The 14,853-nt window shown below is 40.5% G+C and overlaps 1 protein-coding gene across 1 annotated transcript; it reads right to left on the bottom strand.

Moving 5' to 3' along the window:
* Positions 1 to 2,532: 2,532 nt before the first annotated feature.
* On the bottom strand, positions 2,533 to 12,393 carry LOC139062260 (uncharacterized). The gene is made up of 9 exons (XM_070543129.1): positions 12,349 to 12,393; positions 6,859 to 7,529; positions 6,739 to 6,784; positions 5,946 to 6,037; positions 5,513 to 5,623; positions 5,132 to 5,291; positions 4,389 to 4,573; positions 2,782 to 2,974; positions 2,533 to 2,652 (listed from the first exon to the last, which is right to left on the bottom strand). Exons 1-9 carry the CDS (start codon positions 12,391 to 12,393, stop codon positions 2,533 to 2,535), a joined length of 1,623 nt encoding a protein of 540 aa, XP_070399230.1.
* Between the last annotated feature and the right edge of the window lie 2,460 nt (positions 12,394 to 14,853).

The following is a 14,853-nucleotide window of genomic DNA, read 5'->3' as shown; positions in this document are numbered from 1 at the left end:
ACTGAACAATCACGATAAATCATAGTGCATTTAGTGCCAACCACAGCCTTGAGACGTGTTGAACGTGCCCAAGTCCATGCTTATGAGAGCACCACGTGAGCACCTGTGTGTGTACCCGCGCTTGTTTATGTAAGGTTTCTCTATAGGAGCGTCCAATAGAGTGTGAGGGACCACAGATCTGCCCCCCAAAGATGTGTAGGAGATGGAGGGAGCTCCAAGTCCCAGAGATCTCCCTGAAGTGCAGTAACACCAGGGAGACTGCAACCAGACAAGCCCCTGCCCCCCTCGAGAGGCACAGTGGATTGCCCCGGGGGGCCATAACCAGCAGCCGGCAGAGCCCGGGGAGATACCAGCGGCAAGCCCACAGCCTCCCACCCCCAAGCCGGCCGAGCCCAGAACCCAGCGACCCGAGACCCAGGGGTGACCAGCCCCGCCGGGGACCCAGCAGAGCCCAGGGACTCAGATCCCACCAGGCAGCCACCGGGATTGATCAGGCAGACGCCAAAAATCTTAAACTCCCTGACCGGGGAGCCATGAACACTCAGGCAGACCAAGGCACCGCACTCCACACCAAGTGTGGCAGGAGGAGGGGAGATGAAGATGTATAGCATCAAAAGAAGGCCGAGGAGAGGGGTGGAGTCCAAGGCCCCATCTGACATATACAGTCATACACAAACACAGTCACACACTCCCTCCCTCATGCTCACACATGCACATACAACCCAAGGCTCTCCATACACACCCTATTCACTCTGGTCCCGGTACTGCTGCGCATGGGGTACAACCATCACCGGTAACCAGAGTTCGACCCTTTCTGCTGGGGTACTGATGAGCAGGCTCCCCCGCCCAACGCTGAGCAAAGCAACCCACCACCCCAGACCCCAACCAGACGGCCAGATCTCCCTCCTAGCCTCCAGCGCCAGGAAGCCAAGTGACAACAGAGGTGTGCTAAGACCACTAGTCTCCCTCCGCCTCCTCCAATATAGTGTTAGTGTGTGTTGATGAGGTGTATTCCATGGCTGTGGTGTGGTGGCATCATCTGGCCTATGCCAGCTGATGCCACCACACCACCCCACTTGCACCCACAGCCCTCTGTGTCTAAGTTCAGTTTAAAATTGGAAGTGGGCACCGGCACTCGGGATGAGGCTGAGAAATCCCCCTGCCAAATGCCGTTGAATGTGCTCACTCCCAAGGCCCTACGTGTATGTTTGTGTGGAATGTTGTTGGTGGAAGTGTTTAAGGTGCAAATAAAATTGGGGGGCAGGTTGCCACAGGAATGCAGAAATGTGGTCCATACCTGCACCCCTTGACTTGTCCACCCCCCAAGGTCCTATGGGCATGTTTGTGTGATGATGTGAGAGAGCAAGAGGAGAAAAATGTGTGGGGATGGGGAGGAATGGCTGGTTGGCCTAAGCCCTCCAGGGAGCCAGCTCCCCCACTGGCCCCAATAGGCACCTCTGTTGCCAAAATGCCACCCAGGAAGGAGTAAAGGAAATAATTATAAAGGTTAAAGAAGAAGAAAGAACTAAAAAGAAAAGGTGATAGGGGTGTGAGGTGGTGAAGAACAGGTGATCTTATCATCTAGAACACAGATCTAGCAGCTATTTAATCCTGACGTGCTCAAACCCAGGGAATCCTGATAAGAATATTAAATGTGTGACCTGATGTTGGGCTAATATAACCAATCTGTCACTCCTCACTCCTTGTAGAGTTTGTTGTTCACATAAAGCTTATCCACCAAGATGACAACCCTTCTTCCATCCTGGATAAACTTTTTGCGCAGCAGGAAGAGGACTCGGCGCCGATCCATGTGTGGCAGTGTGAGCGTCCTGTCACAGTGTCCTGATTAATCATGCACCCTGGCTACTTGGCCAAGGGGATGTTCCTTTGGCTTACTGGTAAGCGTGTGTGACTCTCACCCGGGAGTCTGGGGATCTAATCCCGCCCGGGCCCGCATTTCTCCACCTTGCCACATTTGGTGTTGTTGGCAGGATCCATGTAGTACTGTCAAGTAGGTCCATGGATGTGAAGTTTGTGGCACCCTGCGCGGGAGCACGATGACGTGCTTGTGGAAAGAGGGGGGAAGATTTGGCGTCTGGGGATCGAATCCCGCCCAGTCCCTTGTTTCTCCACCTAGAGAATTTGTGACCTAACTTCTCTCTCTATCTTGCCATCTTGTCTCAGGAAATGGAATGATGGGTGTACAGCCGTTCTCTGACCCAAACCCAGCATTCTACCCCAAAGAGCATCACAAGCTCTTTCAGGTCCATTTCTCTGGTGGGGTTTTTCTTCCCCTCATGTGTCAGAGTGAGATGCTGCATCCCACCTGCTATGCCCAGTGCGTGCACTCAGACTCCTAAGTCTTTCGCACAGCTCAGCTGCGCACTTCGCAGCAGCTGTTTGTTCGCTACAGTGATTGTTCCATAGGGCAACCTCTGTCATCTCAGCGTCTTTCACATTGGCTGTGTGACATCATCACAAGTGTCTATGCTTCATCTGGCTTGGACACTCCAGTCAGATTAAAAGTACATTCTAATCAGGCGGTTTCTTCCTCTGTTGCATTGTGAGCTGGAATGACTGTAGCAGACATATGCATGGCTGCTTCATGGTCTTCACCACCTGTTTTACCTCAGAGATGTGTCCACCAGCCTCCTTACCAATGTGGTGATAACACACAGTTCAGCTTAATCACAGCTGTCACTGAAAGTTCTTATCAGAAACCTTGCAGTTTCGTTATTGTCATCCTTGTGTTCTTAAACGCCCTAGTTGACTTGTCCTTACAATGCAACATTGTGTCTTCTTGATTGTGACAGCTTCTCTCCCACTGGTTGCTAGGCAACCTTGGGGTTGATTCTCATCAGCTATATGCTGATCATACGCTGTTGTCATGTCCTCCAGCTGTTCTCTCATGTTTACGCCCGCCGACAGCTGTAGAGGTTTATTAGGTGGAACCTGAGTCCGCTCAGGTTTGGTTCTGAACCAGTGTGGCGTTGACTAACTATATCTGGCTCCGCCTTTAATCCAATAGGCGATGGCTTAAAGGGCGGGGCTATACGAAATAGAACATTGGTTAAGTTTTGTAACCCCAGATTCTATGAGTTTAGCGTAGCCCTTTAAGCATCTTGGCCCCGCTGGTTCTTTGGGCTTAATAAGACTTATGGAGACAAGCTATGCTCTTTTTTAGGGGCCAGGACCCACCTAGGAGGCGGGCGTACATAAAAGCTCTTCAATGATTGGTTTAGGGGATGGAATTAATCCAATAGGTGATTGCTTAAAGGGCCATGCTATACTCATAGAATCTGGGGTTACAATACATTACAAACGTTCCGCCTTATGGGTGGCCTCTTAATCTTATTCAGAAAAATTATGCATTTTTACTATGTGAAAGCAAACCCCGTTAGGGGCAGAGACCTCTTGAAGCTCATATTAAACATTGTCTGCAGAGAAGGTAAGAGAAGCTAGTAAATCATCAGGCCTATTCCATGGGAGTGGCTCTGATAAGGAGCAAAAGCTCCAGCTCTTTATCTTGTCAGGTGTCTCTATTCTCCTGTGTTCAGGCTCTTGGTTACATCAGTTACTTTTCCTTTTAATGAGCTGCATATATTTCTAACACAGCCTTCAGTGACATCAAGAAAAAAAAAACTTTTTAACTCTAAAAGACATTATTCTCACTCTGAGAACAAATGAACAAACTGTGTGTGGGTATGTGTGTCCAGTTGCAACTTAACACAGACTCAGTAGCATAGAGAATCTTCTCACAACACCTAATCATCCCTTGATTAAAAAACCAGTAGATAGAATCTTGTCATGTTATCCCATTTAATAAGTAGACGGACAGAGGTATAGTACAATCGCAGGGTAACACAGTTCCCCTTAAATGTTGAGCAAAAGTTATGAAACGAGACAAAATTCAAACAATAACATGTAAAAAGAAATGGATCTCCTGATAAGTAGGTGCTTCACCTTTAAATATGTTTTTATTAGAGCTGGATACACAGGAAGATGCATGTTACTAAACCAACACTAGCAATGATAGAACATCTACATTTTGAAGAATTGTAGCATAGATGAAGTGGACAGCAGCCTTTTCAAATACATTCCTGGTCTAAAATAAATCAGGCTGACAAAGCCTTTAAGGGAATACACAACTATAAATGAATTTAGAAATCTATTTTGGGGTCTATCCTTTAGCATTTCATATTTACAACGGCAAATCCCTTGAATAACAATATACAGTATATTAACCTTAAAATGGACCACTCCTTCACTTTTTAACTTCCTTCCTTCCTGTCTCATTAACTATTTTCTTTCTTCCTAACTCCCTATCTTCTCTCTCCTTCCTTCTTCACACATGTAATCATCTAGCCTCAAGTAAGTTCTCAACATACTGGACAGTGTGAAGATATATGTCCACTCCAAAAGAGTCTGAATGTTGCAACGGATTAATGCTGTCCTGCAGTTCCAACATTTCATGATCTGAAAGAGGACTGTCCAGTACAGGGACATTGATCCCCGGATGAGGTTCAGTCATGTATCCATTCTCCTCCCATTCAATCTCTGGTATCGGTATACTCTGGAAAAAGAAAGTGTGTATGAGCATTGTGCATAATGAATCTCAAGAAAACACATTTAACAAAGCCCTATCATGACCTTTTAACAATCACTTAACATCAATGTCAGGCAGAACCTAGCATCTCCATTATTTAATGAATGTTTTTTTTAATTAATGGGCTACTTTTATGTTAAAACAGCAATAGCAGTGAGAATATCACATCTGGAAGGTCTAATGCCTTGCATTTTGAACTTGCAGATGTGTCATGACTTTGTAATGTCATGACATTATAGTTGACAGTGTCCACTTCAGTAGAGGTGCACACAAACAGAACTGTAATTTCAATAGCCATTTCATCTTGAATCCAAGAAGCATAGTGCAGAGGTAGATTATCAAAGTGTTGAACATTTGATTTTTAGTTAAGGATCAACTTGACATGTGATCAGTCATTTTAACAGAACATACATCTGCCCCTGGATCAGAAACAGGATTCAGAGCCTGGCCCAGATGCCACAGCTGATTTGGTGTCATGTTTTCCTCTGTCCTGATTGGATGGTTGTCCCACGCATCTCTAAAGACATCCAGGCTGGCCTGGATGCGAGGCAAGAAGATATAGTGGCAACAAAACAGGTGAAGGATGTTACTGATGTCGAGCAAGTCTTGGTCTTCCAGAGAGTGCAGGATGTTGTAATATAAACCAGTAACACTCATGAAGACATCACGCCAGAGGCGCTCGATCCTGGATTTGGAGGGGGATTAAATAAAAGAAAATTATAATATACACACACATTTAAATGTCCATCCAACACACACACACACACACACACACACACACACACACACACACACACACACACACACACACACACACACACACACACACACACACACACACACACACACACACACACGCACACACACACGCACACACACACGCCTTCCGAATTAGGTTAAACTCACCGTTGATTGTGTACACTTTTTCCTGCAATGAAGCTGTTGGTGTCAGTTCCACGAACTGAGAACATTAATTCTGCAACACCTACATTCTCTCCGCCACGATCTCCTCTCACCCTGAAACAAAAAAAAAAAAAAGAAACATTAGAATCTCGCTTCAAACATTTTTAATGCACATCTATAACAATCGACATCAACTTCAGTACCACAGAAATTTCCTTATGTACCTTGCTACTAAGTGAGTAAACAATGTGGCATTATTAACCCTCTGCTGGGGAAATTTTTTTTGAAAGAGGGAAATGTTCATTCCCCCCCCCCCCCCCCCCATAAATTTCACTATATGACCTCAAATGGCATGTTATCTTTGGTCAATAACACTTTAGGCAAAAGCAGATTTGAACAGGGTAACAGAGGGTAAAGTTGGGAACAATATGAATACCTCAGAGGAAAGCCATGCTCATTCACAGCTTCACTGAAGAAGGCAAGGTGGGTGTCTGCCCGGTTGTTGTCAGCTACCTTCAGGTACATGATCTATGTAAGTCAAGCACAAACACTCTCATATGACACACTTTTATAGGGGCCAAAACAATCAATTACCAAATGAAAGGTACAACAGCCATACAATAACATGTTAGATAATTAAATAAGTTAAGATCTGATAAACTGTATTGTTTGTGTCAAATCTCACAGGAGTGATAAGATGCATACTTTACAGAAGACCACTGCACTATACTGTTTTCATCCCTCTCCCGCCAGCTTGTTTTGAATTTCTGACCACCATGTATGTTACTCCCACATTCTCCCGTGACACTCAGAACTATTACCCACAATATAATTAAGATGCACTGATTTTGTGTATTCACTCATCGTGCAGGAGAAAACATGGCATGACAGACTATTATTAGAGATTCAATGGGATTGTGTTTCATATTCTTCCATTTAAAAATCAATATGGAGGAGTAAAGGCTAATGATTATTACAAGCCCTTACATCAACTGAGAGACTTTACAAATATGTTAAAAAAATAATGTGTATTTTTGGTATTTCTGAAAATCCCTTTGGTTTTTAGCCAACTGTTCCGGCCTGCAGCAAAGTTCTAACTGTCCGCTCCTGCTGGGACCCAATCCTATGCAGCCCTCTACTTCAAAATAAAAGTTGTTAAATCTATAAAACAGAAGATAGCCAGAAAACACATTTGCAGCTGTTTGGTCCTTGACAATGAAAACACCTACCTTCCTTGAATAGCCGTCTATTCCTCCAAAGATAATAAAATTGTACCTGTTAAAACACAGACAATTAAAAATGCAACTCCCAAAACAAAAACAACATCTCCACTTACACACAGACATTACCTGATGAGCTTGTGATTGGTGTCAATGTGCACCATATACTTTGGGCAAGGAACTGTGTAAGTCCTTCTCACTACACATCCCAGACGTGTCATTCGAGCAAGTACACCCGCACTGTCCACACGATGCATGGATGCATACAGTCGGTCCCACTGTACTCTATGTCCCTGGGCAAGTAGAGCACCTCGGACCACCCTGTACCCAGCATCTGGCATGTTGCTCTTAATTACTGTGATAAATGAATCTAGTTCCTCATCACTGCATTTACTGTATGTGGCAGATACAGATATATTGTTTTCAGACATCCGTCTAAATAGAGTTGCTCTGGATACACCAAGGAGTTTGGTAATGACACTTGTTGGCAGACCCATTTCCACAAGGTGTTCGAGAGCCTCTCGCGACACCACCAATCGTGGGCGGCCACGAGAACCTCTTTCAACGTGTACCGCTATTAATGTCTTTTGATTATCTCTTTCCTGCTGGATAATAGTATTCAGATTTGAAAGAGCAGAAAGTATATCCTCTCCTACATCAACAATGCCACCTAGAGCACTTAATAAAACGAAATAATGGTGACAAGCAAACTGTAGCCCTTCCCCATCAACAGGTTGCCTCTCCAAGATGCTTGACAGTTGATCGTACAACCTCTGAAGGATGTCACGCCTCAATGATTCCTAGAGGAAAAAAAAAAACAGAACAAACATGGATTGGATAACTGTTGGGTAATAGAAATAAAATAACTTCCAAATATCATATGGCACTTTTATTTTTTAACACTCCAGCTATGATAGTTTAAATAAAAAAACGTTTTTAAATAAGACCAACTGTAGATTCAAAGGTACATGAAATGATGAAGCAGTATTTCTGTTTATTATGTGCCAGAGCTCATTGGCCAAAATTTAAAGATGCATTTTATTTAAAAAAAAATATTTCTTTAACTATCGCACACCACCAGAAAATCAAACATTTATGCACCGGCTCAGCCAGTGTCTGTCTCCTTATTACTGCACAGCCTAAAGTGGGGTGTCAAACTCAAATTCACAATGGTACAAAATTAAAAACTGGGAAAAAATTGCGGGCCAAACTCAATATTTATTGAAAAGTTTATTTACAGATGTCTTGTTATTCAATTGGAAAGAAACTTATTTTTGCATCTGTACACAGAATCTGATATGACCAAATTACACACGAGCAAGTACATTTTAAATAAAACACATCACTCGTTACTTATGTCTCAATTTTTATTTACTCTTTTTACTCCTTACAATGTGTATATATTCAGTATTTAGATTGTTTTACCTTTTGGATATTTTAAGTTAGTCTATTTTAGGTTTTATTTTAGTTTACTCTTTATTATTATGTTTTACTCTCCTGTTTGGCTTCTGTAATGAACGTTATTGCTGCTGTGACATCACAGTTTCCCCACTGAGGGACAATAAAGGGATTTTCTATTCTATTCTTCAATCTGTAGTCTGTCCAGTTCCCATTTTAGAGTAAGTTTAATCTTTTTTTCACAGGCCAACAACAAAAACCAAAAATAGCAATTATCTTCTATGAAAATATCTCAGTTATTAACTTCCATGCTTTGGAGCAGAAAAAGTTCATGACAATTAAATGTTTCAAGCTCAGTTAGCTCCACTCCGATGGTCACCTGTTCCAGCTAGATACCTTCTTTCTAGGCGTTCAAAGTCGGAAACTCGCTGAGTAAACTGGGCGCTTAAGCCCCTTTCCCACCTGTACCGGGTCGGGTAGCGTAGGTTGTTTACATATCTGGGTGGCCTGGTATTTTTGCGGGCCAACCAAGGCTCATTCTCAGCCCTCTTCTTGAGGGGGTCTGCTTCAGGCTGACCAGGGCCAACACGCCCACTGCTGACAGCAAATTCACACCTTCCATTAGAGCAAGCCTCTGATTGGTGGGTAGAATCAGCCCACATGGGCTTAAGGGAAGCTCAATTCATTATCATTCATTATCATGCTGATTACCCAGAAGCTGAAAGTGTCTCTGACTGCATTCCTTGCATACCTAAGCAAGGATGTGTGGAAACAACCGGGCCAGGCTGGGGCCGACTGGGGCTACCCAGCCTGGGCCGACCCGGTACAGATGGGAATGGGGCTTTAGAGGAGTATCTTCAGTTGTTTAAGACTGAGGGTAACGCTGCACACGCTGATTGTACTAGCATGGATGCTAATGATCGTAAACATAAACAAGGGCGCGCTTCGTTTCGCGCGCTAACGCTGCATAGCACTATGGGATTAATAGTCTTATCAGCAAAATCGCCCGGCGGACCAGTTTTAATATGATATATTTGACATTTGATTTCGCGGGGCAAATAAAAATAGACCCAAGGGCTTGAGTTTGACAACCGTGGCCTAAAAAAATGGTACCTAGACACGCTAACTAAACAAATGTCCGCTTGAGTTTAGCTTGATGTTAAACTAGATGAAGAATGGACCAGACTTCACGTAACGTCCGGACTGAATTTAACATAAAACATTTTACTTGACAATGAAGAACGCTTCTACTCATAATTCTATAACATTGCATCAATTACAACGAGGGAATAAGATAAAACTGTTACTCACAGATTGTGACCGATCCATCCCGCTCTGCCGTGTGAGCTGCAATGTGCATGCGCACAGCAGATCTGTTCCGTAATATAAGGAGCCATATGATTGGCTGAAAGCGAACCGCCCTGGTGGAATCATATATTTGATTATTTTTTTTTTTTTTTTTTTTTTTTATTTAGACATTTGAATAACAAACATACATGGTATTGTAGAATATAGAAAGGGTATAAACATTCCACATCTTGTAATAACAAGTTGAACAAGTTATGTATACAACTACAAGTATACTTAAACAAAAGGGTATATTTTAGGAGAAAACTGATTAACAAACTAACTGGGAAAAAAATTGAAAATAAATAAATAAACAGAATAAAATGCTCAAGGTACAAATAAACAAGTAAATCAAGTGAAATTATACATTCGGCACAGCTCTAGTGTTTTACACGCTTTGGAGTTAGTACTGTTATTAAGATTCTTCAGATAATTGGAAAACAGGGCTGTAAAAGCAAATATGTTTGGACGCTGTTGGGAGAATTTTGTACAATGTATGTGAAATTTGGCAAAAATGATCAGAAGATTAATAATATATATTTTTCCTGAAATAATTTTATCAGTATGTGAGAGGCCAAATAGAATATGGTGAAACTTCAGTTTACAAGAAGGATCAATTTTGGTGTTTATAAAATTATTTAGATCAATCCAAAATACATGTGTATAAGTGCAGTCCCAAAATAAATGACATATTGTTTCCTCTGCATTGCCGCAAAAAGTACAAAGAGTATCAATATTTTTCTTACGTTTAACCAGATATGTCTTTACCGGATAACATCTGTGGATCAGCTTAAAAGAAAGCTCTCTTATCTTATTAGTTATAATAAATTTTCTTGGTAGAATCCAAGTGTTTTTCCAGTCTATATCATTGTAAATATTGTTCCAGTAAAATACAGCTGCAGGTTTGGAAACAATATCTCTTTGAATGATTTGTCTAATACATTGATTTGTGGCCTTATCACTCAATAACGGACATATGTTACCGATGAATATGCTACCGGGATTTAGTTCTGGAATAATACAATTTCTACCCTTAGGAGCAGACACCAATAACCTTCTCACTCCATCTGGTATTGCATCAAAAACTACAGCGTATTCTCTTGGAGTGACAGGAAAATCATAAACAAACAAAAATTCCTTATAGGAAAATAATTGACCATCATCATTCAGTAATTGACTTACAAGTAAAATATTTCTATCAACCCATTTTTGAATATATAATGATTTATTCTTAAATTTAATATCCTGATTGTTCCAAATGAAATATTTATGGGGAGAAAAGTTGTGAGAGTATATCATTAACCAAGATGATAAGAGTTGACTATGAAAGTTGGAGAGTTTAATCGGTAATTTAGAGATATTGTAATTGCATCTTAGCAGAAAGTGCAGTCCTCCAAATGAGTTAAAAATGTGGTTGGTAACAACGTTCCAAATTGAACTGGGATTTTTTAAAAAGAGTTTGATCCATTTGATTTTAAAAGACGCGTTTAAGGAGGTGAAATCTAAAGAGTTTAGACCGCCAAAACACAATTTGTTTATCATTACATTTTTTTTAATATAATGTATTCTCTTTTTCCAAATGAAGTTAAATAATATTTTATCAATTTTTGTGCATAGTTCTTTCGAAACATCAAGTGCCATAGCTGCATAAATAAGTCGGGACAGGCCTTCAACTTTGGCTACCAAGGATCTTCCGGTAATGGATACATCTCTTTGAAGCCAAAGATTAAATTTATGTTGTATTGCAGTTATAAGAGGGTCAAAATTTTCAGATAATCTGGCATCTTGGTCTTTTTGAATGATAATACCAAGATATTTAACCTTATTTTTAACAGGGACACCTGATATAATAGTATCCGTGCAGAATTTAACAGGGAGAAGTTCACATTTTGGAATGTTGAGTTTAAGACCAGAGGCTATTGAGAAATTATTGACAACTTTGAGAGCTTCATCAACTTGATATTTATCTTTTAAAAAAAGTGTTGTGTCATCCGCTAGTTGAGTAATAGATAGTACTCTGCCAGCAATAGAGAGACCCACCACACTGCTATTTTTAAAGTGAATAGAAAGTAACTGCATAGGAAGAAGGAAGAGAAATGCGGAAAGTGGACAGCCTTGCCGGATCCCACGGTTGATATCAAATCTTTTCGTTGTACCAAATGGGAGTTTGAATGAGCTATTTGCATCTGCATATAGAGTTTGAATTGATTCCTTAAAGATATTTCCAAAACCGAAAATGTCAAGTGCTCTGAACATGAATTCATGTTCAATGGAGTCGAAAGCTTTATAGAAATCCAAAAAAAGAATGAAACTATTATCCGTGATTAAATCTGAATAATCCAAAATATCAATTACCAGTCTTATATTGTTAGTTATGTGTTTACCAGTCATGAAACCAGACTGTGTTTCATCAATGATATCATTCAGTGCACATTTTAACTTTTTAGCCAAACACATAGCAATTATTTTATAATCGTTATTCAGCAGTGAAATAGGTCTCCAATTTTCTATCGAAAGGGTGTCTTTTTGAGGTTTTGGAATCAAAGTAATTAGCCCCTGAGTCAAAGAAGGAGGCAGCTTGTTATTATCAATGCTTTCAATATATACTTTATGTAAAAAGCACGACAGATCCTTTGAAAATAATTTGTAAAATTCCGAAGTCAAACCGTCATTCCCTGGACTCTTATTAAGCTTCATTTTATTAATAGCCTCTTCAATGTCTAGTATTGTGATGGGGGAATCACAAATGGCTTTATTATTGTCACTAATAGTCTTAATATTACTTAAGGAGTTAAAAAAAATTTCCATGGCTTCTGTAGAAAGATTAGATTTATATAAATTTTTATAGAAAAGTTCACAAGTCTTGGAAATCACTTGAGGGTCTTGTGTGATGATCCCGTCTGTACGAAGTTTAGTCATGCTGGCAAGAGCATTATGGTGTTTTTCTAATTTGAAAAAATAGCTAGAGTTTTGTTCTCCCTCTTCAAGCCATTTCCTTCTTGACCGCACAAAGGCACCTTTTGCCTTGTAAATATATATAGTATCTAATTTTAATTGTAGAATTTGAAGTCTGTTCCGGTTATCTTCCGATAAATTATCAGGTGATCTAGACAAGGTAATAATTTCAGAAATTATTTCTGACTCTTCTTTTTTTTTTATTTTTAACTGTTTCAGCTCCCCTTTTCATTAAAAGGGACCTCAATTCAAATTTCATAAGCTCCCAATTTTTACAAAAAGTATTTTCAACACATGCCTTGTTCCAAAACTCATCTATTTTTGTTTTAATTTCCTTTACCAAAGAATCATTCAGTAGAAGAGAATTATTTAATTTCCAATATGAATTCACTCTTTTAGATGGTTTTCTAGCACACAAACATATCTCCAGAAAAATTGTTTTATGATCTGTCAAGGGTGTTGGCAACATTTTTGATGTAGAAACATATTCGGATAAAGGATCAGAAATTAGCCAATAATCAATACGAGACTGTAAGGAGCCAGATCTATTTTTCCATGAAAATTCCTTAATTGTTGGATTTTTGATTCTCCAGATATCAATTAGGTCTCTTTCATTTATAAAATCCAACATGTAATTACTACTCTCCTGACTTTTACTTGGCCATCTGTCTATCATGTCATTGAGTGAATGATTCCAGTCTCCTCCTAATATAATCTTTAGATTAGCAAATTTACTTATTAAAGACTCAATTTTTTCATTCATAACAAGTATTAGGTCAATATTCTCCTGTTTGTTATTATAGCCGTAAATGTTACCCAATAAGAGGGTCTGATCATTAAAAAAAACAACCAGCAAAATAAAATGTCCGTTTGGATCAGTTTCTGACGATATAATTTTTCCATTAAATTTATGTTTTAAGATCAGAGTTCCCGCTGAATGTTTTGTGCCATGAGACATCCATAAATCATCACCCCATTGAGATTTCCAGAAGTTAGCGTCCTTAGGTTCAGAATGAGATTCTTGTAAGAAACAAAAGTCAGTATTCAAACTTTTAGCATATAAAAACAGAGCTTTCCTTTTGGTATTGTCTCTTAGTCCTCGAGCATTAAAAGAAATAAAAGATAAAGATGAAATTTTGAAAAGTAAATAAAGATTTTACCCTGAGAAGAGTGTGTAAGCTTTAGAGAGAGCAGAACTACTCTGTCTGAAAAAGTGCTTCACAAAACAGTTTAGCAGCAACAGCATACTATAAGTCTTCAGAACAATAGGGGAACGAGACCTTGAGGTATATCCACAACTGGGCTGGAAGAGATTTCAGTGAATTTCTTTTCTGTTCACGAAAGCACGGGCTCCGACAAAGTAGGCAATTTTCCCTTCCTTACGTGCTTTCTCCACCTGTGGCCATAGTTGGTTGCGCCTCTCTCGGTCCTCGGGAGAGAGATCTTCTTTGAAATGGAGCTTCCTTGTCTTCAGGTAGTCAGATCGCTTCGCCGCCTTCCAGATGATGTCTCGAAAGTGTCTCATAGTAAATTGCAGGATTATGGCGCGATGCAGTGGTGCAGAAGAGGACTCACGTCGTCGGCCGATTCTGTGGACTGAATCGAGTACCTCCGGGAACTTATCTCGGTGGCCAGGATCCATGTTTTGGCAGATTTCAATAACCTTACTGCGTACATCTTCTCCTTCTTCTTCAGGTAGACCGTGAAGTCGCAGGTTCCATCTTCGTTTATACCGAGACAGCTCCAGCACTTTGTTTTCCAGTGTTTGAATTTTCTCTTCTGCTTTATCCACTTTTACTTCAGTACGAGACACTTTTCCTTTTAGCTCTCTGAGATCTTCTGAGATAAAGTTAATAGTAACCTTCAGGTCGCTAATACTCTTCTTGATGTTAGCTCCTTGCTCTTCGATAGCCATCTTGAGCGTCTTAATAATGCTTTCCGCCGTGTCAGTTTCCATCACTCTTTTCTTACCAGGTTTTGACGGGGAGGAAGTAGGAGTAATAAGAGTTCTCTTATTTGAGCTCAGGTTTTTTTCCATCACATACAGCTAGAAGTTTGCACCTTAGGGTTCGTTTTGCTGCTTATAAAGGAATTTTAAGACGGAGCAAGTTCTGTAAAGACCGTTCACAGCGCCGCCATCTTGGGGACTCGGAATCATATATTTGATTGACAGATTCATTAACCAATGGTGACGTTTGTTGGCCTACGACGTTAGGAGAGTCTCAAAATTCAGCACACCGATTTCTCTCACGAATGCAGGAAGGTTCACAAATGAGAAGCTGTTCGTGAATGCACCACACAGATTTCACTCACAAACGCAGAAAGGTTCACAAATGAGAAGCTGTTCGTGAATGCACCACACAGATTTCACTCACAAACGCAGAAAGGTTCACAAATGAGAAGCTGTTCGTAAATGCACATTCA

The sequence above is a fragment of the Nothobranchius furzeri genome, chromosome 12, assembly GCF_043380555.1.
Source record: "Nothobranchius furzeri strain GRZ-AD chromosome 12, NfurGRZ-RIMD1, whole genome shotgun sequence".
In the NCBI taxonomy this organism is placed as follows: Eukaryota; Metazoa; Chordata; class Actinopteri; order Cyprinodontiformes; family Nothobranchiidae; genus Nothobranchius; species Nothobranchius furzeri.
Note: the sequence above shows the minus strand (reverse complement) of the source record. Positions and strands in the feature narration are given on the sequence as shown.